General features: G+C 40.6%; 1 protein-coding gene across 1 annotated transcript in view; it reads left to right on the forward strand.

Moving 5' to 3' along the window:
* The window catches only part of LOC136874524 (homeobox protein unplugged-like), a 210,571-nt gene that overhangs the window by 181,872 nt on the left and 2,065 nt on the right, over window positions 1-26,634 (forward strand). The window contains exon 2 of the mRNA XM_067148161.2: window positions 21,792-22,102. Within this exon, the coding sequence (XP_067004262.2) occupies window positions 21,792-22,102 (311 nt within the window). The remainder of the gene's footprint in view (window positions 1-21,791; window positions 22,103-26,634) is intronic.

Here is a 26,634-nt window from a genome sequence, read left to right on the forward strand (position 1 = left end):
GTTCGCTGTTTTGGATCTATGCATAGAGCGCTTGGTACCAACGTCTACACATAAAATTCTCATTGCGGTATGTCTGTGTAATGTGACCGAAAATAATATTATAACTCTTCTTTTTCGTCTCAGATTTACAGTACGTCAAAATATTATTTAAAAACTGCTTAGTGCTAAGTGAGTCCTCAGTAACTTTTTGTAATAAATATGTTTTATATTTCTTGTGAACAGATTTAATGTATGTTAACTTTAATATTCACCTTGTTTGTTAGTTTTTCAGAATGGGTTTTACTTAATAGTAGGAATTAAATCCCGTAAAAGATATGTAATTATACTTTAAGAAACGTACTTAATTCTTTCGATAAAAGTATTTCTGCAGAGTTAGGTATAGGCCTACGTGTTGCATTATGAATGCTATTATTTATAGTCCCTGTACTATGGCATTTTTATGATCTTTTCTCAAAGTACTCGTGCTTTCACTGAAAAATTTTGGCCCTTCTCCAGGAGGCACGCCGCGCAGTTCGAAAACCCTCATCTAGTTCATTCCATATGAAGCCCCTGAACAGTATGCAATTGGTACAGCTGCATAGTACAAACGGTTGCATGACACTCTTAACCAAATGAACCAATCTCACGGACTTTTAAATGGTTTAAGACGAAGCACGTACCTATTGAATAGTTTTAAGCCGTATTTTATCATCTATGTAAATACCAAATCCCCAATCTAGGGGAATTAAACAAATGTGGTTAAAATTCCCGACCCAAAAGGGAATCGAACCCGGGTCCCCTCGAACTGAAGGCCACTAAGATACAACACAATCCAGATTGCTAGGAGGCAATATCAACTATCATATATTAAAGAGAGCAATACCCCTCACGTACCTATATGGGTTCCATTTAATATAATTTTAATCGCAGGCTAATTCCAACTTACCTTCCGCCTTAGAAGTAAACCCTAAACAATTTACAAGGATCATAACGTGGAGAATTAATAACAATGTCAATCTGAGTTGGGTTCATCTTATATCCCTTTAAACAAGGGCTGATTCCATCCCACATTTTCAACAATAAAATTTAGTTATGAAGTTACTAGAAAATGATATATAAAATATGTTACATTCCAAAGAAGTCCATTTTTCCTCATGACATGGAACTATCCAACAAAACTTAGAGGACCGAAAAACTGAATAACTCACCTTCTAAGAAATAAGGGGAAATGCCCTTTGAACGGTACTCAACAAACAGAAAATTCATTAGCTCAGTGTTCAGGTTGCTAGGTGTATTCCTCAGGAGTGGGGGTAATATCGGGGGTACCAATACTTACAAAGTCGTAGGAATAATAATAATAATAATAATAATAATAATAATAATAATAATAATAATAATAATAATAATAATAACACAGCAATTGTACGGCCTCTACTACTACTACATGCAGGCATTTTAATTTGGTACCGTTTAGGATGTCTGCACGTCAGTTTCGACGTTCTGTTTTACCACCAAATGGCTTAGTAAACGGAATCTCTGTTGGGCGATCTGTGGCTGAGTTTTAATTATTGTTTTCTAGTTAACACTAAGTGTGTCACCAAAGCTCTTTTACAAGCCGATATCGTACCGCATGGAGTGTCAAATGGGCCTTTTTCTACTTTTCAAGGATCAGACTACCTCTGTCACGTTTCAACCATGATCTAAAGATTGGAGGCCGACAATCTACCATTGGTTGTCATGGAAGGCATATTATATCATATTATGGATTCGTCAGTATTCTTCTATGGGGGACCACTGGTAGATAAATCTTCGATGATCAAGACAGGACTAGGCCTACCATTATACAGATCAAGTCAGTCTCACATACTAAGGATGGGAATTCTGTCACAGTAGGTAGATGATCAAGATATATGATCTTTTAAAGAATAAAAATAAAAGGAAATTGGACAGGAATTGGTAAGGGCTATTATTATTATTATTATTATTATTATTATTATTATTATTATTATTTTTATTATTATTACGTGTCAGTGCATTGATACAATACAAATATGCACACATATATATATAAACATAACACAGACGTTACAATGAGGAATGCATGGCACTTTACAGATACAATTTGTGCAGTCACACGGAGTACATCTAATAAAAAGGCAACGATAGTAATTCCCTCTTTCGACGCTTGAACGAGATCTTGAAGTGTACATTTATATATTTATACATGCGTGTGGTGTTTTGTATTTCCCCGCAATGGCAAAGTTCTGTCCCTAGGTCTTCCTGTACCACTCCTCGAACGATTAAGTGACCTCCAAGTAGCCCAGTTCAGCTGATATCCAGGAGGTGGAGATTCATGAGGTACCAGCCACTCCGAAAGGTGATGTGTCCTACTTCGCCACAGGTCTCGGCGCGCTGTTGCTGGTGATTTGTTTATTATAGTGGTAGAGATGTTGAGGAAGCTCATTCTTGATTTAAATCTTTTAAGTGCCATGAGAGGCTTACAATGTAGGGCTACCGAAGCTTCACAAACCTAATACCGTCGGAGCTGGAAGAGAACATCAAAGGAGATCAGATGTGAGAGACGAAGGAGAAGAGTGGAAGTTGAGTACCTGGGGTGGCACTCTTCTCTCAGACTATAATGCTATTGGCTTAACGTCCCACTAACTACTTTTACGGCTTTGGGAGATGCCAAGGTGCCGGAATTTAGTCCCGCAGGAGTTCTTTTTCCTGCCAGTAAATCTACCGACACGAGGCTGACGTATTTCAGCACCTTCAAATACCACCGGACTGAGCCAGGATCGAACCTGCCAAGTTGGGGTCAGAAGGCCAGCCGCCTCTCAGACGATATGTGACCCTCCTGGAGAAATTGAAGGAATGCGATAGAATAGGACAATAATCATAAGGTTAGTGACAGAACATACTCTTAGTGGTCACCCCTGTGTGAGACATAGCTCCTCCCATTAGCTTCCAATCAATACGAGCGACATTTGGCAAGTCAGAATGTCCAAGTGACTAGCTGCCAGACGAACGCGAGCAGCACACATTCTTCTCTGAGCTAAGATTTTGAGAGAGAGACTTTACCCAACTTCAGGATCGGAAATTCAAAGTTCCTACAACCTCCAAGAACAATATAATAATAATAATAATAATAATAATAATAATAATAATAATAATAATAATAATAATAATAATAATAATAATAATAATAATTGAACTGATGAGTAAGAGAATGTTACAGTTCTACGGACACTTGTTGACGATGGACAGTAATAGACTAACGAAGAGAATCTAGAATCTTTGACTTCTTCAGGAAGGGGAAGAGAGAGCTGAAATGCCTTGAAGAAGTGAGATTGGATATGACGAAGATGGGTGTTCCTGAAGATTACATCATGCACAGAAATCGATTTGGATAACTCGTCAAAAAGTTCCGAGGTTTCCAGGTGACTGAGGAAACACTAGTGAGAAAAGGGAGATCGTATACAGAAGAACAGAAGAAGGAAGTATGAGAAAGGATGAAAAGAATCTGACAGAGTGTGAAGGCAAGGAAGGCAAAGGTTGCCGCAAAGATTGTCAAACGTAGTCCATAGATGGCCGAAATGAAGGATAAAATAATAATAATAATAATAATAATAATAATAATAATAATAATAATAATAATAATTATTATTATTATTATTATTTTACCGGGAGTACACCTTCTCCGGCCAGTTAAATTGCGTGCCTTCTATAAGGTCATCTAGGTAATCTACCTTGAACTGATGTAGTACAAGATCGTTTGGTTTTCAATTGTTAGATGTCTCTACCATCGGTCTAAGTGCCCCCTCCGGCGGGATCAACGATAATTCAATCTTAAGGGAAACTTGATTTTTTACCATTGGCTAACCTTCGTTTTTGAAGATTGTTTTGTTCATGTATCAAAGTTGTTCCTTCTCCAATATCAATCAACCTATCAGTATTTTGTAAATATCTTCTCTAACCAATAAAAATAGGGGGTGTGTATAAGAATTCAGCCTGTCAGTAAAGAGTTTTGGAATATTCCCCTCAAAAGTAATATAAAAGCTGGGCGCTTTAGGGCCGTATTGTCTTCTTCATTGCTCCAGTTACTTGAGTGCGACGTGTCCCAATGGAGGCGGCTGCCGCGGGCGGCGTTCGGAAGGCCCAGAAAAGCAAGGTAATGGCAGAATTTTTATAAGCATGTGATAGCTCCTCAAGATAGCTTGAGGGGAAGGTTTCAACATCTTTTATTTCATGTAAATTTATAAATCTGGCGGTTTAAGTGTAGAATTTCCGGCCAGTGTAAGGACTCTGTTCTATCCCCTACTGGGAAAATATGTGATGTAAGGGAACAAATAGTGATCAACCTCTGTTGATTCCCTTTCAACTTGGTATGGGGTGACTAAAATTTCTAAACCTCTAAATTATTAACACTTATTTGGCTAAAATATTTCTTTCTTAGTCGCCCGCTGTAGAATAGACTTAGCCTCTGTGTCGTTGCGCCATATGGGTTTTAAGTATTTCTAAAAGGAAGGCAAGTGTTTCGGCTCTTTTGCCTTTCGTTTATGGCCGGTTACAACCAACCATTTCTTTTTATATTAAGGCCAGTTGTATGGGCTCTCATGCCTCTTTTTATTTAGTAATTGTTTCTGGTGTGAAGTTCCCTTGAGGAACAGAAAATGATAAACTGTTAAGCAACAGATAAGCCCACCTCAAGGCTACATTGTGTAAATTCATCAAATAAGGACATCCGATAGGTAATACGTGCGCAATTAGAAACTTATGCCTCTGCGAGGTTGGACGATGATATAGTTGGAGCGCAGACAACTACCAAGGGTATATTCCTGGAGCCTTTTAGCTCTTATAATATGTTGTACCTCCCAAGAGCACCTCAGCTCTTTTTGTAAATTAGCATTTGTAATTTTCTCCAGTTTTGTACCTGACTTTTTGAATTTAGGTCGTTATTGTTGAAGCCGACGAGCTCATTATAAGATTGTTATTGTTAATTCAGATCTTCTATTTATTAAATTTTAATTTTAAAAAAAGCAAAGGAAGAAAATTTCAAAATTTATTGTGTTAAATTATGCTCTAGTTAATTCCTGGTCCATCCATTCACCCCAGTCGCTTCTTACACCTCTGTGATCCACGACATTTATTTAATAATAATAATAATAATAATAATATAATAAAAATAATAAAAATAGTTTCACGTCCCATTTACTACGTTTTATTGTTCTTCTGAGACTCCAAGGTGCCGGGATGTTGTACTTCAGAAGTTCTTTTACGTGCCGGTAAATTTATTGACAAGAGGCTGATGTATTTGATCACCTTCAAATACCGTCTGACTGAGCCAGCATCGAACTTACCAACTTGGGCTTAGAAAGCCAACGCTCTAGCTGCTACTCAGTCCGATGTTCTAGAACAAAGCAATGCAAGAGTAATCTGTAACATGAATCAAGAAGGAAGTTACTTTCTCGTCCATAATGTGTGCAAGGGTAGCGCTGTTAATTTCAAAAATCCAAACTAGACGCCAAAATAAAACCAGAACAGAGGCTGTTAATCCAAACAGGAAGTCACGTTGAAGTTGTGAAAGAATTCATATGAATTGAAAACTGCTTTTATGAGAATTGACTAGGATTTATCTGAAATACAATGGGGGACAAATTAAATCAGAAGAGAATAAGTCTTCGGAATGTCTCTAGCGTATGGGTATCTCACAAGGAGACGTTGCCAACCTGTCTCCACAGATTTCATCCATTTTAATCATACCTGTAGGTTAAGGCGAGAACTTTCACAGGTTCAAGTTGTAAGACGCAACACCTAACCAAATTCCGAGAAAATGGAATATGAATGAATACTTCGAGAATCCTTCACAAGACTAGCGTGTGATATATTCCCACAGCGAACAGGCAGCTCTCTTCTTCACAAGCTCATGATCCACAGATCGAATTTCGCCTCCGTAATGTTAATCTGGATTTAATTTAACGTACCGAGCAAGTTGCAGTGTAGTTTGTGTCACTTAGCTGTCAGCTTGATTCGGGAGGCAGTGGTTTCGAACCCCACTGTCGGCAGCCCTGAAGAGGGTTTTCCATGGTCCCCCATTTTCACACCAGTAAAATGCTGGGGCTGTACCTACCTTAATTAAGGCCGCAGTCGCTTCCTTCCCACTCCGAGCCCTTTGCTATCCCATCGTCCTCCTAACACCTATACGTGTCGGTGCGACGTAAAACAAATTGTAAAAACAAAATTAAAATTCATTTCTTACGTTATTTGTAATTTATTACAAGCACGTTAAAGATATTTTCTGTTTGTTACTTGTTTAACGTCCAACTGACACATGGAAGGTTTCCAGCGACGGAAGGATGGGAAAGGGCTAGGATTGGGAAGGTAGTGGCCGTGGTCTGAATTAAGGTACAGCCCCAGGATTTGTCTGGTGTGAAAATGGGACACCACGTAAAACCATCTTCAGAGCTGCCGACGGTGGGATTTGAACCCACTATCTCCCGAATGCAAGTTGACTGCTAAGTGACCCAAACTACGCTGTCACTCGCTCGGTACGTTAAATTAAACCCAGATTAACGTTACGGAGGCGAAATTCGATCTGTGAATCATGAACTTGTGAAGAAGAGAGCTGCGTGTTCGCTGTGGGAGTCTATCACATGCTAGTTTTGTGAAGCTGCGTGACCCTAACCTCACGGCCAACTCGCTTTGTCATTAAATATATGCACAATAAGATGTATTTAATAATATTGATTTACTATAGGGCCTATGCGTACTTTCTTTCTCTGTGGGATATTGGATGTTATGCATTCAATTGTATGAGTATCTCATAGTTAGAAGTTGATTATAAGGTACGGCACGTTTGGTATCACAGAGAAATGCCTACAGTAACCTTAGAACGATTTTCATTTTGTTTGGATAAGGGATTGTGACCAAAGCATTCACAACTTTCCACGCGTCTTCGTCGATATATTTGTCTCATTTTACAGTAGGGCCTATAGCCTACATCGTGGTAAGACTTGTGTTGTGAATGTGGATTGCTTCAAGAACACGGGTTGCTGTTCATAAAAACAATGGGCCTGTGAAAGAACAGCAATAAACGCACCCCTTACGGAGATGAGACTCGATCCGTGTATCTCTAGCTTCTTAAGCAGAGCGCAGACTCGTTACAATGCACGTTCGTTGAAGGAATGCGTCGTGATGTGACTGGTTTTGTGGATCGTTCTCAAATTATTCAAATTCATTTTTCGCGAAACTGGTCAGGAATTGCATCAAGCAATTTGAACCAGTGAAAATTCTCGCCGTAGCCTGCATACTGAAAACAGATAACATCGCTTGGCACACGTTGGCAACGTCTCATCGTTAATCATCCGTTTCCAAAATAATCCCAGATCACATTGAGAGATACTGCCGAAAGGATATTTTAAAATGTAGGGTACCCAATACAGTATCATTTAAACAAATAATAATAGTAATGATAATAATAATAATAATAATAATAATAATAATAATAATAATAATAATAATAATAATAATAATAATAATAATAATAATCTGATAATAATAATAATGATGATGATAATAATAGTAATAATAATAATATTCTTAATCTTTAGTATATTCATTATTATTATTATTATTATTATTATTATTATTATTATTATTTTTATTTTTATTATTATTCCTATGACTTTGTAAGTGTTGGTACCCCCGATATTACCGCCACTCCTGAGGAATACACCTAGCAACCTGATCACTGAGCTAATGAATTTTCTGTTTATTGAGTACCGTTCAAAGGGCATTTCCCCTTGGTTCTTAGAAGGTGAGTTATTCAGTTTTTCGGTCCTCTAAGTTTTGTTGGATAGTTCCATGTCATGAGGAAAAATGGACTTCTTTGGAATGTAACATATTTTATATATCATTTTCTAGTAACTTCATAACTAAATTTTATTGTTGAAAATGTGGGATGGAATCAGCCCTTGTTTAAAGGGATATAAGATGAACCCAACTCAGATTGACATTGTTATTAATTCTCCACGTTATGATCCTTGTAAATTGTTTAGGGTTTACTTCTAAGGCGAAAGGTAAGTTGGAATTAGCCTGCGATTAAAATTATATTAAATGGAACCCATATAGGTACGTGAGGGGTATTGCTCTCTTTAATATATGATAGTTGATATTGCCTCCTAGCAATCTGGATTGTATTGTATCTTAGTGGCCTTCAGTTCGAGGGGACCCGGGTTCGATTCCCTTTTGGGTCGGGAATTTTAACCAAGTTTGTTTAATTCCCCTAGATTGGGGGTTTGGTATTTACATAGATTATAAAATACGGCTTAAAACTATTCAATAGGTACGTGCTTCGTCTTAAACCATTTAAAAGTTTGTTTTCACAAAATCCACTTAAGGGGTGATGGGGGGAGGGGAGCGGTAAAAAGAAGTAAGGAAGGAGTTGAAATCTTTATATGAGGATACAAACATCTCAGAAACTCAAGATGTTGCAGACGTTAAAATTGGCACTTGGGATCTCCTCTAAAAATAAATGAATACACTTTTTTTTGGAAAATCCACTTAAGGGGGTGAAATAATATACAAAAAGCGGGTACATTTTTAAAATGTGTATATTCTTCTTATTCTACCGCTTTTACCACAACTGTGGGGTCGCGGGTGCGAACTGTGTCGCACATGTGGATGTGACCCTGTCTTACGGCTGAATGCTCTTCGTGTCGCCAACCCAATGAGTAGGGATGTAATTACTATTGCGTGTTCCTGTTGTGGTTGGTAATGTGGTGTGTTGAGTGAATATGAAGAGGGGAGTGTTATGACAAACTCAAACAACCAGTCCCCGTGCCAAAAGTATTAATCACACGCGATGAAAATCCCCGAACCAGCCCGGAATCGAACCCGGAACCCTGTGAACCGAAGGCCTCAACGCTGACCACTCAGACAAGGAGTGGGGAAGTTTTTTTAAAATGAGTAGGGGAGAGTCCTACAGTACCGGCCACCTTAACTTTTCCCTTAAAAAAAATACGGCATGAGATGTTAATACAATATTCTTGTGCTTCATTAAATGTTTTTGCAATGTCAGGGTGCGATTTCCATAAAATCTTATTAAAGTTTATAATATTTAAAAATACAACAAAGCGAAGTTTCCAAGGACTACAAAAATCATCTTCCATTACCGGCCAGTTACTATCTTCTAAGATATATATGTCTAATAAATTACTAACATCAAACAAATACAGTACAGAATGAACTCGACAACACATAATTGTTGGAACTGACATCCACTAACTTCAAGTTTGGTTCAATTTTTGCAACAATTACAAATAAAATACAAAATATTCCCTTGGTCTACACATCCAACATGCGCCCAGTCTTTGCATTTCGTACACTGCACACATTCTTCATCCTATGACTCTCAACAAATAATGCATAATGTGTTTCATCCCGTCCTCGATCCACTTTAATTTTATTTTACCACTTTTCTCAGTCATTTCACTCTCGAAAGTGATAACAAGTGGATATAATTTTATTCCTTTAAAAGTCCTATTGGCCTGTACTGGAAGATGTATGGTACTGTACGAAACTCACGTGAAGGAACTTCCCCAACTGGATATTGTTTAATAGACGATGTCGTGAAACTCTTATCATACATAAGTAAAAACAAAATCAACAGCTTACCTGGAAATGGAGTACCTGGGTCTTGAAAATAACTTTTCGCGCGCGATCGAAAGCTGGCCGACGTACAATACTCACATTTCACACAAGAATTTACGCTAAACGAAACATCCAAAGAATGACACGCGGGAATGTAGCATCCTTCATATGCCACTTGTAAGTTACTGCCATATAGCACCTAAAACGAGAACCAGCAATGGCCGGTTCTGTAGGACTCTCTCCTATATCTACAGTAGGCTTCTGTGAAATGAAAATCTACAACCTGTTTTCCAGTCATTCACCGGGTCAGGGATGGAATGAATGAAGCCCCATTTTGCGGCGAGGATAGGAATTTTGCCGGCTGCCGTGGCTTGTCGCGCTCTACTGGGGTAATGATTAACGACTGATAGATGAAATGATAATGGAGAGCTTTGCTGCAATGAAAGATGACAGGAAAAACCTTAAAACCCGGAACAAGACCTGCTCCGCCTCCGCATTGTCCAGCACAAATCACACATGGAGTGACCGGGATTTGAACCACGGAACCCAGCGGTAAGGGGCCGACGCGCTGTCACCTGAGTCACGGAGGCTTCTATCTACAGTACTGTATATCTCATAACTTAACATGTTACAGACTTGAAAATTAACATTTGCAATCTCCTTTAAAAATAAAGAAACACGTACTTTTTGTTTTCGGAAAATCAACTTCAGCTGGAGATCGGAAATAAGTGAAGAAGGAGTTCAATTCTCTTTATGAGGGTACTTATATCTCAAAAACTAACATGTTACAGACGTGAAAATTGGTATTTGGATTCCCCTTTAGAAATAAAGAAATCTTTGTTTTTCGACTTAATTTTCTCACATGTAGAGTTCCATGTCGCGTGCTCCAGATTTAGCTCTGCCAGTAGCTTGGTCATCTTAGCCCCAAAAGGCAATGCCACAAACGTGGTTTACAAAGAGATTCTGGGGTAAATGAAATGCAATTTTTTGGTGAGATTTTGCACGTACTATAGGGATTTTCAGATAATGTCTTAGTGCAGTACCGAGGAAAAATTCATTTTTATCAACTTACGAAATCCTCGTTAGCGAAGCCGTAACAGGTAGTAATAATAATATTTTTGCGTTCCATTAACTACTTTTACTTTCAGAGATGCCAAGATGCCAGAATTCTGTCCCACAGGAGTTCTTTTACTTATCAGTAATTCTACCAGAACGAGGCTGGAGTATATGAGCACCTTCAAATACCACCAAACTGAGCCGGATTCGAACCCGCCAACTTGAGCTCAGAAGGCCAGCACTCTACTGGCTGAGCTATTCAATCCTCCTCATTTAAGCAAATGGAAGGAAATGCCACGGAGTTAACACATCCAAGCCCTTCAAATGACACCAACCTTGGTCTGTATCAAATCCATTATCTTGGAAACAGAAGATCAACGACGAATCTACTTCGCCACAGAGGTTATTGTAATTAATAATAATGGAACGAAATTCATCACAAACATCAAACTGGCGCCAAGTGAGCTAGAAGGGACTCACGGAAAAGTCAAGCGAGTTGAAAAATTTTAGTATCTTGGTGAATGGATAGAACCTAACATGTCCGAAAAAGAAGCCTTTGCTTCACGCATGAATAAAATGGAAATGGCTTACCATTTGACTAAAAATGTCTATAACAAAAGATCTATATCTCTGAATGCAAAAATCAAACACTATTGCACTGTGTTCCGGCCAGAGGCTCTATATGTAGCGGAATGTCTCGCCGTGAACAAAAAAGGCACGATGGAGAAATTGGAGGCCAAGGAAAGAAAGATTTTGAGAAAAAACTCAGGTCCAGTCAAAGACAACGGCGAGTTTAGGAGACGGCACAACCAGGAGTTGTACTCGCATGTGGAGAAAATAACCGATGTGATGCGAAAAAGGAGGATTACTTTTTATGGACACATGGTCCGAATGAATTCAACACGGTTAACCAACCGCATTTTCACTTTCCTCCAAGAGAAAAAGGCAAAGGGTGCATGGTTCAGTGAGGTACAGAAAGATCTCCAGGAGATGGGGATCTCATTTGAAGATCTCCAGGAGCGTGTCCCACTTAAGAAAACACTCCAAGAACATCAGAGTTTCCAATCAAAGCCGAAGATGAAAACTGGAAAGGCATGGACGGAAGAGCTAAAGGAGCAACACCGTATACGAATGAAGGAATACTGGACCAAGATTTTTTTTTTTGCTATGGGCTTTACGTCGCACCGACACAGATAGGTCTTATGGCGACGATGGGTTAGGAAAGGCCTAGGAGTTGGAAGGAAGCGGCCGTGGCCTTAATTAAGGTACAGCCCCAGCATTTGCCTGGTGTGAAAATGGGAAACCAGGGCTGCCGATAGTGGGATTCGAACCTACTATCGCCTCTACGCGCACGGCCAACTCGCCCGGTGGACCAACATTAAAGCTCAAAGGAAACAGTTGAAATGACGTGGTCCTTAGTTGGCCGAAACGAAACAAGCATAATAATAATAATAATAATAATAATAATAATAATAATAATAATAATAATAATAATAATAATAATGACGGATGGACGACACTCGATGGGCAAAACGCATTTTTAACAATTTTGACACAAAACCAAGATCAACAATTCCTGGTACATTAACGTCAAGAAATGGGCCTTCGACCAGAAGAAGCGCACAGACGAGACCTTTCCTAATCAGCATGGTGACTTTTGGAACTTTCCAGGATATAAATTGGACAACTGGTGCAAAAAGTGGTCGGATGAGCGCCGTGCTCGCTACAGAAAGCTAATGAAAACATTGTAGATCAATCGAAAACTGAGTGAACGCCAGAATGTATAATAAAAATTATCGTGGTTCCTAATTGGCCGATTAGCGATTAATAAATAAATAAATAAATAAATAAATAAATAAATAAATAAATAAATAAATAAATAAATAAATAAATAAATAAATAATAATAATAATAATAATAATAATAATAATAATAATAATAATAATAATAATAATCTACCACTTTTCCCATACGTTGTGGAGTCTCGGGGGTGGGGGAATTGTGTCACATGTGGATTTGACCCTGTTGTACGGCCTCATGCCCTTCCTGACGCCAAACTTATGTGGAGGGATGTAATCACTATTACGTGTTTCTGTGGTAGTTGGTAGTGTGGTGTGTTGTTTGAATGTGGAGAGGAGAGTGTTGGCACAAACACAAACGACCAGTCCTCGAGTCAAAGTATTAATCAAAAGTGATTAAAATCCCCGATCTGGAATCGAACCCGGGACCCTCTCAACCGAAGGCTGACGTTGTCCATTCAGCCATGGAGTCGATCAATAATAATAATAATAATAATAATAATAATAATAATAATAATAATAATAATAATAATAATAATAATAATAATAATAAGAAGAAGAAGATGATGATGAATACAGATGTCATGACCGACCTTCCGAGATGATAAATCTGTAAACATGATCTTAGTTTTTCCTTGGTGATGACTTAGGAGCCGTACTGTTTTCCCTTTCGGCAAACATTTACTTTGCAGTTGTCAGCTTGTTTGCTAGTGAGGGAGATGACCACAGGGAGCTACTGAGGGGGAAGTAGGGATAATGCGATATTCATGAAGATCAGCTAAGTGAGAGCGTATTGGGCGGAGTTTTTGGAAGGGCACTGACTTAGTGAGAATTTACTGAAGCAGGCAAATTCGGTGATACATCCCTCCAAATACAATCTGGTAACAGAACTACCGATCATTCGCACGGGGTAAAGGAAAGTCATCCCCGTACAGGCTATGAAGGCCCTTGGAGGGGTGGAAGGTAAAGGCTTCCACCATCCGTCTCCTCGGCACGTTGTGGGGTAGAGTGATCAACGTTACCGGCGGGCGCCTTTGCCCCCAGGGATTAACCTAGTACTCATTGTTGGTGTAGGGTGAGTAAACCCCATGGCTATGTGCACCTCCGGAACTGCAAATCTCCTTTCTTAAATTTTACGACTTCCTTACGGGGAATCGAACCCACGTCCTTCCGGGTGAACCGAGCAGCACGCCATTCCCACATCGGCGAGGCAGCCCCTTTTCTCGCGGGGTAATTTGTTCATAAGAAAGGTTTCTCTCTTGCATGCAAGAAAAGGAAAAGAAAAAACTTATTGGATCTTAAGATTACTGCTGAAACACCACGAAGAGGTGCCCTGTTTTCTTTCTCCTTTGTACTTATCTTTTACGTCATAGTCCTATACCCCCTTGCTGTCGCAGTGCTCAGCCTTGCTGTTACATGAGCCACCAGTCGGTGTTATGGAATACGGCTTAAGCGTGCACCAATTGGAAGATACAGGGTTTACCACACTCACTGTAATCTCTTGGCTACGCTTATCTATGGGTGAAACACAATCACCTTCTCCCGTGATGGCTATCAGATAGTGAGGAATTGCTGTCACGTAAATGAATGCTTTTTTTTTTTTTTTTTTTTTTTTTTTGCTATTTGCTTTACGTCGCACCGACACAGATATGTCTTATGGCGACGATGGGATAGGAAAGGCCTAGGAATGGGAAGGAAGCGGCCTTGGCCTTAATTAAGGTACAGCCCCAGCATTTGCCTGGTGTGAAAATGGGAAACCACGGAAAACCATCTGCAGGGCTGGCGACAGTGGGGCTCGAACCCACTATCTCCCGATTACTGGATACTGGCCGCACTTAAGCGATTGCAGCTATCGAGCTCGGTCGTCAGTGAATGCACAGGCATAGAATTAATAATAGATTGATAATTTTTGTGACACCAAATATGTACAATCCTTCACTTTTGATCAACAGATAAAAGCAAGAAGCAGAGCTGCAAACCGCTCTATTTCAAAATATGAATTACCTATCCAAACACAGACAAAATGGCTCCAAGAGATATGAACGTCGGAAAACGGTATATACATTCATTGTTAAAGCCGCTCAAGACATACTGACGCAACCTAGCGGCATAAAAATTAATCCTCATAGCAGCCCGTTTCCTATTGCTCCTAATTATTGTCCATTTTTTATGTATTACCCCCTTAAGGGTAATATTTTTCAAAAATATTCCTTAGCTACCTCTTATGACCTAAGAGGAAACTAAGCAGGCAGGTTCAGTGTGGTAATACAGTATTTAAAGGTCAGGCGCGTCGGTGTCATGTAGGTAGATTTACCGGCACGTTAGAGAATCTCTGCGGGAAAGAATTCTGGCACCTTGACGTCTCCGAAAGCCGTAGAAATAGTTGGCGGAATGAAAAATTATTATTATTATTATTATTATTATTATTATTATTATTATTATTATTATTATTATTATTATTGAAAATCCACAGCCTATTTCCAGTAATTCGACAGCGTCAGGAATGGAATGAAGGAAGCCCCCATCCAGCGGCGAGGATAGGAATTGTGCCGGCTGCCGAAGCCTGTCGCACTCCTCTGGGGCAGTGATTAATGAATGACAGATGAAATAAAATGATAATGGAGAGTGTTGCTAGAATGAATTACGACAGGGAAAACCGGAGTACCCGGAGAAAAACCTGTCCCGCCTCCGCTTTGTCCAGCACAAATCTCACATGGAGTGACCGGGATTTGAACCACGGAACCCAGCTGTGAGAGGCCGGCGCGTTGCCGCCTGAACCACGGAGGCTATTATTATTATTATTATTATTATTATTATTATTATTATTATTATTATTATTATTATTATTATTATTACGTCAGTGGAAGCAATGTCTGACTTAGTTATCGCCTATCACCTTCAAGCTGTGAAATCATGGGTGCTGATATATGGAAATACGATGATTTTCTAACATACGCCTCGAATATGATGAAATAGGCTATGGGGAATACAACTCCATGCATAGCCATCATTCACTTAAGGATTTTAAATGAAAATAACATGTTTTCACAAATAACATGACAATTAAAAATGCGATTGAGCAACAGAAAAATAAAAGCATCACTGAGTATATCTTGTCACAAATGATATTCTTTCTTTCTTTCATTATTTCTTAGTTCGTTTACCGTCCAGGGTTGGTTTTTTTCTCGGACTGAGCGAGGGAACTCACCTCTACCGCCTCAAGGGCAGTGTCCTGGAGCGTGACACATTTGGTCGAGGATACAACTGGGGAGGAAGACCAATGCCTCGGCCAGGTGGCCTCATCTGCTATGATGAACAGGGCCCTAGCGGGTATGGGAAGATTGAAAGGCATAGACAACGAAGCAGCGAGGAAGCGGCCGTGGGCATTAAGTTAGGCACCATCATGTTTGCCCCGAAAAGGTGTGGGAAACCACGTAAAACCACTTCGAGAATAGCGGAGGTGGGAATTGAACCCCTCTACTTAGTTGATCTCCCGAGGCTGAGTGGACCCCGTTCCAGTGCTCGTACCACATTATAAATTTCATGGCAGAGCCGGGAATCGAACTGTGGCCTCCGGGGGGTGGCAGCAATCACACTAACCACTACACCACACAGGCGGAAATATGTTATTCCTCAGTCATTTACTGTCTTTATTGTCCGGTGTATCATATTATTTCGCTAAGAGGCAGTTCGTTCACATGAGGTACCCAGGAGAAAAAAGAGGAGCGCACTAAAACAAGGGGAAAAGATTGTTGTTTTTGTTGCTCTTACATTGTTTTACCTTTCTACCGTATTTCAATTACTCCCTCTATGATATACAAGAAGCAGTAATAGAGATAACTGTACGGGCCGCTTGTTACAATCAAAGTATCTTTGCTTACACTTCGTAAAATTTATACAAGTTCTTCCCAGACACTATTGGAGTAACCGCTATTTCATCGTCTTCCACCTTTCGTTACGAACAAGCTCTAAAAAAATTGTAAAGGTGTGATTCTGTAAGCTATGAGCACGAATTTTAAAATGGATTGCACCAGTTGTGAACTACAAAATACAATTGAGTTTCTCAGTTGACACTTGATATGTTTTAAAATATTCTAGGTCCTTGTTACCTTCGTTGTCTATCCAACCGTCACCAATGCTAATTGCGTTTAGTCCCATCCCTATATCGCTGCCATAATTAGATATCTTCCTACAACTTTTGCATGCTGCAACAAAGACAAAGACTATAACTAATAATTATTCCTTATTTATAAAAGCTAAATGAAAACAGGGTAGCTTCAAGGTGGTTGTTAAGGTTCTTCTTCTTCTTCTTCTTCTTCTTCTTCTTCTTCTTCTTCTTCTTCCCCTCCCTATTCTTCTTCTTCTTATTATTATTATTAGGGGAAGGAATAGTAGTAGTATTTCACTACTTTCCGTACATCGTCGCCATAAGACCTATCTGTGTCGGCGCGACGTAAAGCCCCTAGCAAAAAAAAACAAAAAAAAAACAAAAAAAACAAAAAAAAAACCTTTCCGTACACCCTAGTATGAAATGTGCTGCACTCGTAGTCTTGGCCTTGGCCTTGCATTCCAGTCGGTTGCCCTTCCCTATGAGAAAGGATATAGTTTTACTAGTGGTTGAACGTCACACTACACAACGAAGGTTACCGAAGACGCAAAGTTGGGAAAGGGCTAGGAATGGGAAGGAAGCGGCCTTGGCCATAATTAAGGTACAACCCCAGGATTTGCCTGGTTTGACAATTGGAAACCAGGGAAAGCCATCTTCAGGGCTGCCAACAGTGCGATTTGAACCCACCATCTCCCGAACAGAGGAAGGCTGGGCAGTCGTGAAGAATGAGGTCAGTAGGGCTGCTGAAGAAAGATTAGGACGAAAGGAATGATCAACTACAATCAATGGATGACTCAGGAGATACTAGGCATGATTGACGAACGACGAAAGTACAAGAAAGAAATGAGGAGTGTTGAAAGGAATACAGGCGATTAAAGAATGAAGTAAGAAAGTGCAGGACAGCTAACGAAAAATGGCTAAAAGAGAAGTGCAAGGATGTTGAAGGTTTTATAGTCCTAGGAAACGCAAACGCTGCATACAGGAAAGTCAAGGAATCCTTTGAAGAAAGGCAAACCATGTGTATGGATATTAAGAGCTCACATGGAAAACTACTTGTAGGGAAAGAAGACAAGGCAGAAGGATGGCAGGAACATATCCAACAGTGAACAGTTGTTTCAAGGTAAAGAAATAGATCATATAGAACTGGAACATGAAGAGGTTGTTGATGCTGATGAACTGGGACATCCAATTTTGAGGCCGGAATTCGACAGAGCTTTGAGAGATCTAAATAGAAATACGGCACCTGGAATTGATGGCATACCCTCAGAATTACTGACTGCCTTAGAAGAAATCAGCATGGCGATGTTATTCCATTTAGTGTGTAAGATATATGATACAGGAAAAGAAAGCCGTTGCTGACAAGTGTGAAAACTACCGCACCATTAGTTTAGCATCTCACGTCTGAGACATTTTAACACGTATTACTTATATAAGAATGGAAAGACAATTTGAGATTGAGTTCGAAGAAGATCATTTTGGCTTCAGAAGAAATGTAGGAACACGTGAAGCAATCCTGACTTTACATCTGATCTTAGAGGATCGAATTAAGAAGGAAGGACAAGCTCACGTACGCAGCGTTCGTAGATGTAGAATTTAAAAAAACTCATGGCGCAACAGCCCCGAAGGGCCATGGCATACCAGGCCACAGCTGCTCAGCCCGAAGATGTAGGAAAGGCATTTGATAATGTTGATTGGACCAAGCTATTTGATTTTTTGAAAATGATCGGGTTCAGGTACCGAGGAAGAAGAATTATCTACAATCTTTACACAAATCAGTCTACGGTGATAAGAATCGAGGGCTTTGAAAAATAAGTAGCACTTCAGAAAGGAGTGAGGCAAGCCTGCAGTTTGTCCTCTCGCCTTTTCGTTGTTTTTAAGTATCAGGTGGTAAAGGAAATCAAAGGGGAATTTTGGAAGGGAGTCGCAATCCAAGGAAAGGAAATCAAAACCCTGAGATTTGTCGATGTATTGTTATTTTATCAGCGACTGCAGAAGATCTGGATAAATTGCTGGAGGAAGTTTTGAAGAAGGAATACAAGAGTCCGAAACAAAATCAATGGAGTGCAGTGGAACGCAGGTGATATAGGAAATATTATATTAGGAAATGAAGCCTTAGAGGAAATAGATGAATATTTTACCTTGGATAGTAAAATAACTAACGATGGCAGAAGTAAGGAGGATGAAGACTAGCATAAGAAAAGAAATTTGCTCACTTGGAATATTAATATAGGAATTAGAAAATGTGTTTCTGAAGAGTTTCGTCTGGAGCGTGGCATTGTATGGAAGTGAAACATGTATGGTAACTAGCTCAGTATACAAGCTTTTGAAATGTGGTAACAGAAACATGCTGAAGATGAGATGATGAGATGGGTAGATTGAATTATGAATGAAGAGATACTGAATTGAATTGTTGAGAGGAGATCAGTTTGGCTAAACTTGACATGCAGCCAGCGTTGAAGAAAGTACAACAACAACAACAACAACTACTACTACTACTACTACTACTACTACTACCAATTAGGTTGAAAAACGTAAACCAATATATATTGTAATTGAAGGAAGTTTTTTAAGCAATTAGAAATCATTTTATAGTAGAGGAATGGAATCTACACAAAGCCAGTTATTTTCTGTTATGAGGAAACTACAGATGAAATAAAAGCTAATGTTGTTTGAAATAGAGGGAACATTGTGTGACGAGTTGATAGACTTTGAAGCGCTTGTCAGAGGAACGTTGAATAACCTCAAGAAAGTTTCACGAACGAATGGACCATGATTACTGTGTTCTCTGGGAGTGCGTAAATACGTCACACGAACATACATTCCTACAGTATGTACGGTAAGGTTCATTTTCCTTTACACATTATCGTAGGAAAATTAACACAATTAAAATTGTTCTAACGGACTGGATTTCAATATATGGCTGGGAGGCGTGACTAGTATTAAGGTGAATAATGGATAGGGGAAACATTTTGACGTACGAGGTTTGTTTCTTCAACGACGTTATAACATTATTTTTGTTTCATAGGTTATTGCTATAGAGAAGCGATTTCTTAAGCACCAGATGAAGATTCATAGTGTTCCACAGTCGGCAGCCACCGATAATAAATGCTTTTGAATATTTAGTCATACGGTGTCCGCGTAAGTACATAGGATAGCTGGTGAATCTACTGTATCGGTTTGATAACATAACAATAATTGATTAGAAAGACATGCCGGAGTTTTTGATTGGTTGAAATTTGTAGGACTAATTCCGCTGCACGTAACAGCTGGCGATCTTTTAGTATTAACCAGCCAACTTGTCTGTAATACGATGTAATAGCATTCAGTGAGAAGGATTAACTTTCCTCACCCCTGTATTAAAAGCTGCGGTTAGTGAGAACAAAACATGCTCATTCTCTCTCAAGATTCACCTCAGCACTGTAATCTTGCATATTGTGGTACAATTTCTGTGGTTCGCTTGGCGTTGCTCCTGGCAACCGCAGCACGGCGCTACAAACTACTGTATAGTGTCTAACAGCCTTCATTTTCCCCCCTTCTTATTGACGGCATACAAATTAGTTGAAAGAAATTGGTTGAACATTCAACTCAGAAATTAAGTTACTATGTATTACTCCTCAGAGAGTCGTGCAAGAGAGTGGTTAGACGTAGACAATATTGGAAGGAAAGCGTACAGTCAGAATAACTAAATATGAAACATGTGTAGCTTATTATGAGAATAAAGAAGGCTGTTCTCAGAACGAATTATATCGTCGCTGCTCTGCCAAAACCGCGAATGTGACAATTCCCTTCTTATCGATTATTTCCCTTAAGACTGATCTCGCCTCCCAACAACATATGGATATACAATCCCTCAGAACAATTTTTGCTGAGATAATTTCTCTATGCATGTATGTAAAAAAAATTACCCTTACTGTACCGTACTGTAGGAATGTATGTTTGCATGACATATTTGCCCGCTCCTTTACATACGTGCATAGGAAACTTAACACAACGAAAATTGCTCTGATGGACTGTGCATATCAATATGTGGCTGGGAGCCGTGATCAGTCTTAGGGGAAATAACGGATAGGAAGAGCATTGTCATATTTGCAGTTTTGGCACAAGAGCGACGATATGGCTCTGTCATACTTTTCGGGAATTGGAGAGATTGATAGACCTGCTTTAAAAAGAGACTTATAACCAGCCTTCCAAACAACGATATGGTTTGAAATTTAAAATAGAATTTCAGAATTTTAGGCAGTTTCGAGTTCATTGCGAAGAGATGTTAAATACAGAAAGAAAATGGCCAATCGAACGTCACTGTGAACTTGCAACCGTAGAATTTCGCGTCCAATTCTCTTCCGAATGAGCTGCAGTAGCCTCGTCATTCTTAACTGGAACTACAGATCTGCCACTACGGCCAGCACTAGTGAGGAGTGCGCGCTAGTCGCCCGCTGTGAGCCATTCTAATTGCAAATCTAGTTCCCACGTTCACACATTACTTGAAATAAACTTTCAGCTTATTAGGTCCTGTTGAGTACATACTGAGCACAGAACAGGAGTGGCCAACCAAACACGGTGCGAACCGAATCCACAACCTTCGTAGATTCTTTAAGTGATGTACAGGACCAGTGCTAAATGGTAATACTGTAAATGCAGTAAAGAGCACGCTTGACTGCGACCGGGGAACAAAGCGTCCGAACTTTATCTGAGACTGAGTTGAGTCCATTCCAGTAGAAGAAATAAAAATCCGTGGCTGAGTCGAGTCTGAACCTGGGCATAGTGCGTGAAAATTGTAGCATTTCAGATATTTTCTATTTGATTGAATTGCAGCCAGACGTAAAACCTGTAACATATCTCTTTATCGTGCATAGTTCTAACATTAAGGTAAGGTAAGGGTGTGTTCTGCCCGAAGGCAGGTCCGAACCTCCGCAGAGGCGTACCTGAGCCGGAGTTTACGTACGGTAGGGTAGCCAGTTCCTTTCCGCTCCTCCATTCCCTTAGCCCCAATCAACAGCGCGTGGCAACCCATCCACTTCTTGATCACGCCCCAATGTTGCTTAACTTCGGAGATCTCACGGGATCCGGTGTTTCAACACGGCTACGGCCGTTGGCGTTCTAGTACTAATTTATGAATAAGATATTTTGCCAAGCCTTAAACCATGTGATGGAATCATGTGACGAATTATAGTTGTGATGTATCATTTATCTTGTTCTAGGAGGAGAATGCAGCCGTCCCGAGAGTCCTGACTGTGAGCCCTCCAGTCCAGGAGCCACGTCCGATGAGTTAGGCCCCTCAACGCAACATGGCGACAGCGCGCAACGTTCGCCGAATCACGCCCTGCAGCCGGGCGGAGGCAATAACAGTGGTCCTGGAGGAGCTGGAGGTGGTAGCAAGACTCGACGGCGAAGGACAGCGTTCACTAGCGAACAGCTACTGGAGCTGGAGCGAGAGTTTCATGCCAAGAAGTACCTAAGCCTGACGGAGCGGTCTCAGATCGCCGCCGCGCTCAAACTCAGCGAGGTGCAGGTCAGTAACTGCTCCTATGTATGCTGTCCTAACCTTTCACCTTTCAGGATGTTTTGCGAGTGCCTCTAATAATAACAAATGTGTTGTCCCATAAATAGTTTAAAGATTAATTTCGAGAAGAATTCTCAAGGTGAGGGAAATACACCTTCTTCTAGCGTAAATTTAGAATAAATGACATTTTTATAGCTCATTTGAGAACAATTTTTTTCATGCTTTACGTACATTCATTACTGTTTATGAAGTAATGTTCTTATCTTCCAAAAGCCTAGTAATAACCAGTAAATGAGCGTGCATATTAATTTCTGGCTGCAAGTTAGGGTTTTCACTATAAATAATGTCCGACTCCATGGCCAAATATTTAGAATTCTGGCCTTTGGTCCAGGGGGGCCTGGGTTCGCTTCCCAGCCGGGTCGGGGATTTTAACCTTCATTAGTTAATTCAGATAGCTCGGGGACTGGGCTTGTGTGTCGTCTTCATCAACAGAATTCATCATAGGTAGGGCCGCATCCTCATAGACGCGCAGATCGCGTCAACTCGAAAGACCTGCACTAGGCTTCTTCGGAGGCTATACACGATTATTACTATACATAATACAATTCGTTGAAAATTATCCATTTCCATTGCTGAGTGGCCAGCGTCTTGTCCTTCGGTCCTCGACCGTGTCGTGGATTTTAATCTTAAACAGTTTATTCCCTTAGCTCGGGGAATGGATGTTCTTGTTGATACCAACATTCCTGAAACTCATACGCTACGACTCTATCCTTCACCACAGTAACAAGCAATGTCGCATAAACGGCGCACAACTCATGGAAAGGTCTGCCTTACAAGGGCTTGCTTAACATTAATTATTAAATTATTAATTATTAAATTATTATTAAATAATAATACGACTTTCTCCCTGAAACAATTTAGGAACGAATATGAACAACACGCAATATATTATCTGAGAAAACGTTTCTTTTCTTAATCATTAACCTTCATTTCTTTAAACGCTTGCAGAAATAACAATAATAGTTAAATTACTTTTGTCAATGAAAATAACGTAGAGCATGTTGTTTATATGCCGGCCCCTTGGTGTAGGGGTAGCGTGCCTGCCTCTTACCCGGAGGCCCCGAGTTCGATTCCCGGTCAGGTCAGGGATTTTTACCCGGACCTGAGGGCTGGTTCGAGGTCCACTCAGCCTACGTGATTAGAATTGAGGAGCTATCTGACGGTGAGATGGCGGCCCCGGAGTAGAAAGCCAAGAATAACGGCCGAGAGGATTCGCCGTGCTGACCACACGATACCTCGTAATCTGCAGGCCTTCGGGCTGAGCAGCGGTCGCTTGGTAGGCCAAGGCCCTTCAAGGGCTGTTGTGCCATGGGGTTTGGTTTGGTTTTATGTTGTTTATATAAATAACCACGCGAGATTTCATACAATGCTATTATTATTATGTATTATATTCAAAACAATGTGCAAAAATAAAAGTTAAAATGAATAAGACACATATTGTTGGTGAAGAAACCAAACCTTGCATGTCACAATGCTCCTCCTACCCAGGGTTCGATGACCTAGATGTTAGGCCCTTTCAAACAACAAGCATCATCATCATCTATTCCTATCCATTATTTTCCTTAAGACTGCTCACGCCTCTCAGCCACATATGCATATGCAGTCCATGAGAACAATTTTAGTTGTGTTCAATTTCCTATGCAAAGGCGTAAGAGAAAGTGAACCATATATATCGTGTACTGTAGGCGTGCGTAAATACGTCATGCAAACACACATTCCTACAGCACGGTACAGTAAGTTTCATTTTTCTTTCCACACATACACAGGAAAATGAACACAACGAACGTTAGCCTGGTGGACTGCATATCCATATGTAGCTGGGAGGCATAACCAGGTAATGGATAGGAAGAGCATTGTGAGATAGGCCTACGGGATATTTATCGCGCAGCTATAATATACTTGTGACTCTGTTATACCTAGGACCTAGGGGGATGCTTTCATTCCCCTTCCCGAAGGGAAGGGGCGGGCCACCTAGAAGGTTACGCCTTCTCTCTGGCCAGGAGATTTGGCGGGGTTTGGGGATTTGGTGTGGTTTGTTGATAAAATGAGGGAGCTTTGATTTTGGTGATGTGGGGGTGTTTGGTCTCTTGGCTAAGGGTATAGTGTCTGTTCTTGTGCTTTTTATTGGTTTGATTGCATAGGTGTTACATGCTTACACATTTTACATTTGGGTTACAATTATTTGTGCTTACATTAGGGTTACAATTGTTAATACACATGATTTTGAATAAGACTAGGCTGTGGGTATGGTGGGATCACAGTAGTTGGGAGTAGGTGTGAGGTTAGGAGTTGTAGGGTGGCTGTTACAGTTGTGAAGGGAAGAGATGAGGAAGTGGAGGAGATCCAATGTGGGTGTGGGCGGATGGTAGGGGCTGGAGTGAGGGAGAGGTGGGAGAGCTTGTCGATATGGTGGGATTGGAGTGGGGTATGGCCGGGGGCGAGGATGCGTAGTGACTGATGGGTGGCGGGTGGATGGGGGTGGTGAATAGGAGGGTTCCACTCGGTGGTGTTTGCCGAAAATTTGAGCTCCTGTGCTGATAAGTTGTACGTCTCGTTCAGTCGGTAGTTGGAGCCGGACCACATATGTAGAGCCATGGTTGTTACGTATCCTTATGGCCCTCTTCACAGGGACGCCTGCGGTGCGAAGTTCATGGATGATTTCCCTTATAGCGATGTCCGGGGTGATGCCACGTAGAACACAGCTGTAAGTGGACATGGAAGATGGTGGCTGCTCGGTTGCGTGGTCAGCGGAGTAGTCTTGCTCGGTCGGCGTTCCGTGGTCAACGGTATAATCTTGTAGAGTTATTTCAGACATTGTCTCCTGGTGGCTGGGGGGTTGGTGGATGGGAGGGCGGGGGGGGGGGAGGGTTGTTGTCATGACCGGGGAGGAATGGCAGGTTGTACTGGTGGTGGTTATAATTGTAGAATGGGTGCTGGCAGTAGTTGTGATGGTTGTGGTGGTAGTTGTGGTAAGGAGAGAAAGTGGGAGTGGTATTGTTTTTATCGGGGCTCATGGAGGATGGGAATATACTCGGGTTTAGCTTGAAGTTGGTCTAGGATGGACTGCGGTGGTGGTATCACGACGTACTTGTAGTTCCTTATGTTGGCTCCGTCCTTCAGTAGGTGGCTGACATCTTGATCAGTCATGACTTGCACTAGTAGGTGTTCTGAGGGTTTCTTCATGCGGCCATCTATTATGCGGAAAGAATTCATAATATGGGCATTTTTCGTTTTCAGTGCTTGGTATATTTCTATCTCTGGGATAGAGAGATCTAGCCATGGGATGAGTACATAAGGCATGTTGGTGGTAGTGGGGAGGCGACTGCCAACTAGGCGTCTGCCTATTTGTGCTTTATTGAGCTCGGCTAGGCTGCGAGTAGAGATGAGGGCCACCCGGCCGAGAAAAAAGTTCGGGATGAGTGATTCGTGACACTTCGGAGTTCGGAGAGGAGATGTCTGTTATACCCCAATGGAGCCCTTGTAAGGTAGACCCTTTGTTGAGGGTGGGTGACGTCTATGAGAAAGTGCGTGTTCTTCTGGTGGAGGATAGTGATGTTTGTGATATGTGAGTAGCAGGAATGTTAAGCAAGACTATAGCGCAAACATCTAGTCCTCCAGAATCTGAGGATTAAAGTAGCTGCTTTTCTAATCTGGATATGTTTACTTGTTGCTCGGCTAATATGGGAAAAAAGTATTACGATTTGATGTTAAAAGTCTCAAAATATGACAGAAGTTTTGATAGAAACTACATGAAATGCGAAATGAACTTTTCTCTCATCCATAGTTTGCTTCAGAATGTAAACACGAAACATGATGATAGCGAACGCAGCCGGCCCAGATTGAACAGACTAGATTAGATAAGCAACTGGTAGGGATCTGCTACATGCGCGACATCCATTAATACAGATCAGTTGTGATCGATTCAGTTCAATTATGATGAATCGTTCTTTACTCACCAACGTGAATTGAGGAGTCTGTTCAAAACGTTCTATTTCCACTTCATTTTTTTAAGTATTTCGTCCAAATGTAGAGAATTAGTTTTTTAAATAATAAAAACTCTTTATTGCCCACCCTAGTGTACACCATCGGTTACAGGCAATAAGAACCGTGAAATACACCTAAACCCAAAAACAAAACAAAATATAAACTAAAATACTATTATATATCTTGTAAAACTTCTTACTATCTACACTAAAACTATTTACTATCTACTCTACTCATTTGGTGGTCACAGCACCGGCGGAATCCGTACCATGTACTGCACCACCTTGCCTAAAACTAGTGAGATGTCTCTGGCATGCGAGGAACACCTACCGCATGTTAGGGCATCCCCTACCTCAATTCTAATGTACTAACATATATTAGAGAATTAGTTGAATACCATCGAATGCCATCAGCAATACAGACCGGGAATATGTACTTACTTAAACGTTGTACCATACCCGATCATGGCTACGTTCCTTGTGCCTTTTATTACACGT

The sequence above is a fragment of the Anabrus simplex genome, chromosome 5, assembly GCF_040414725.1.
Source record: "Anabrus simplex isolate iqAnaSimp1 chromosome 5, ASM4041472v1, whole genome shotgun sequence".
Lineage (NCBI taxonomy): Eukaryota > Metazoa > Arthropoda > Insecta > Orthoptera > Tettigoniidae > Anabrus > Anabrus simplex.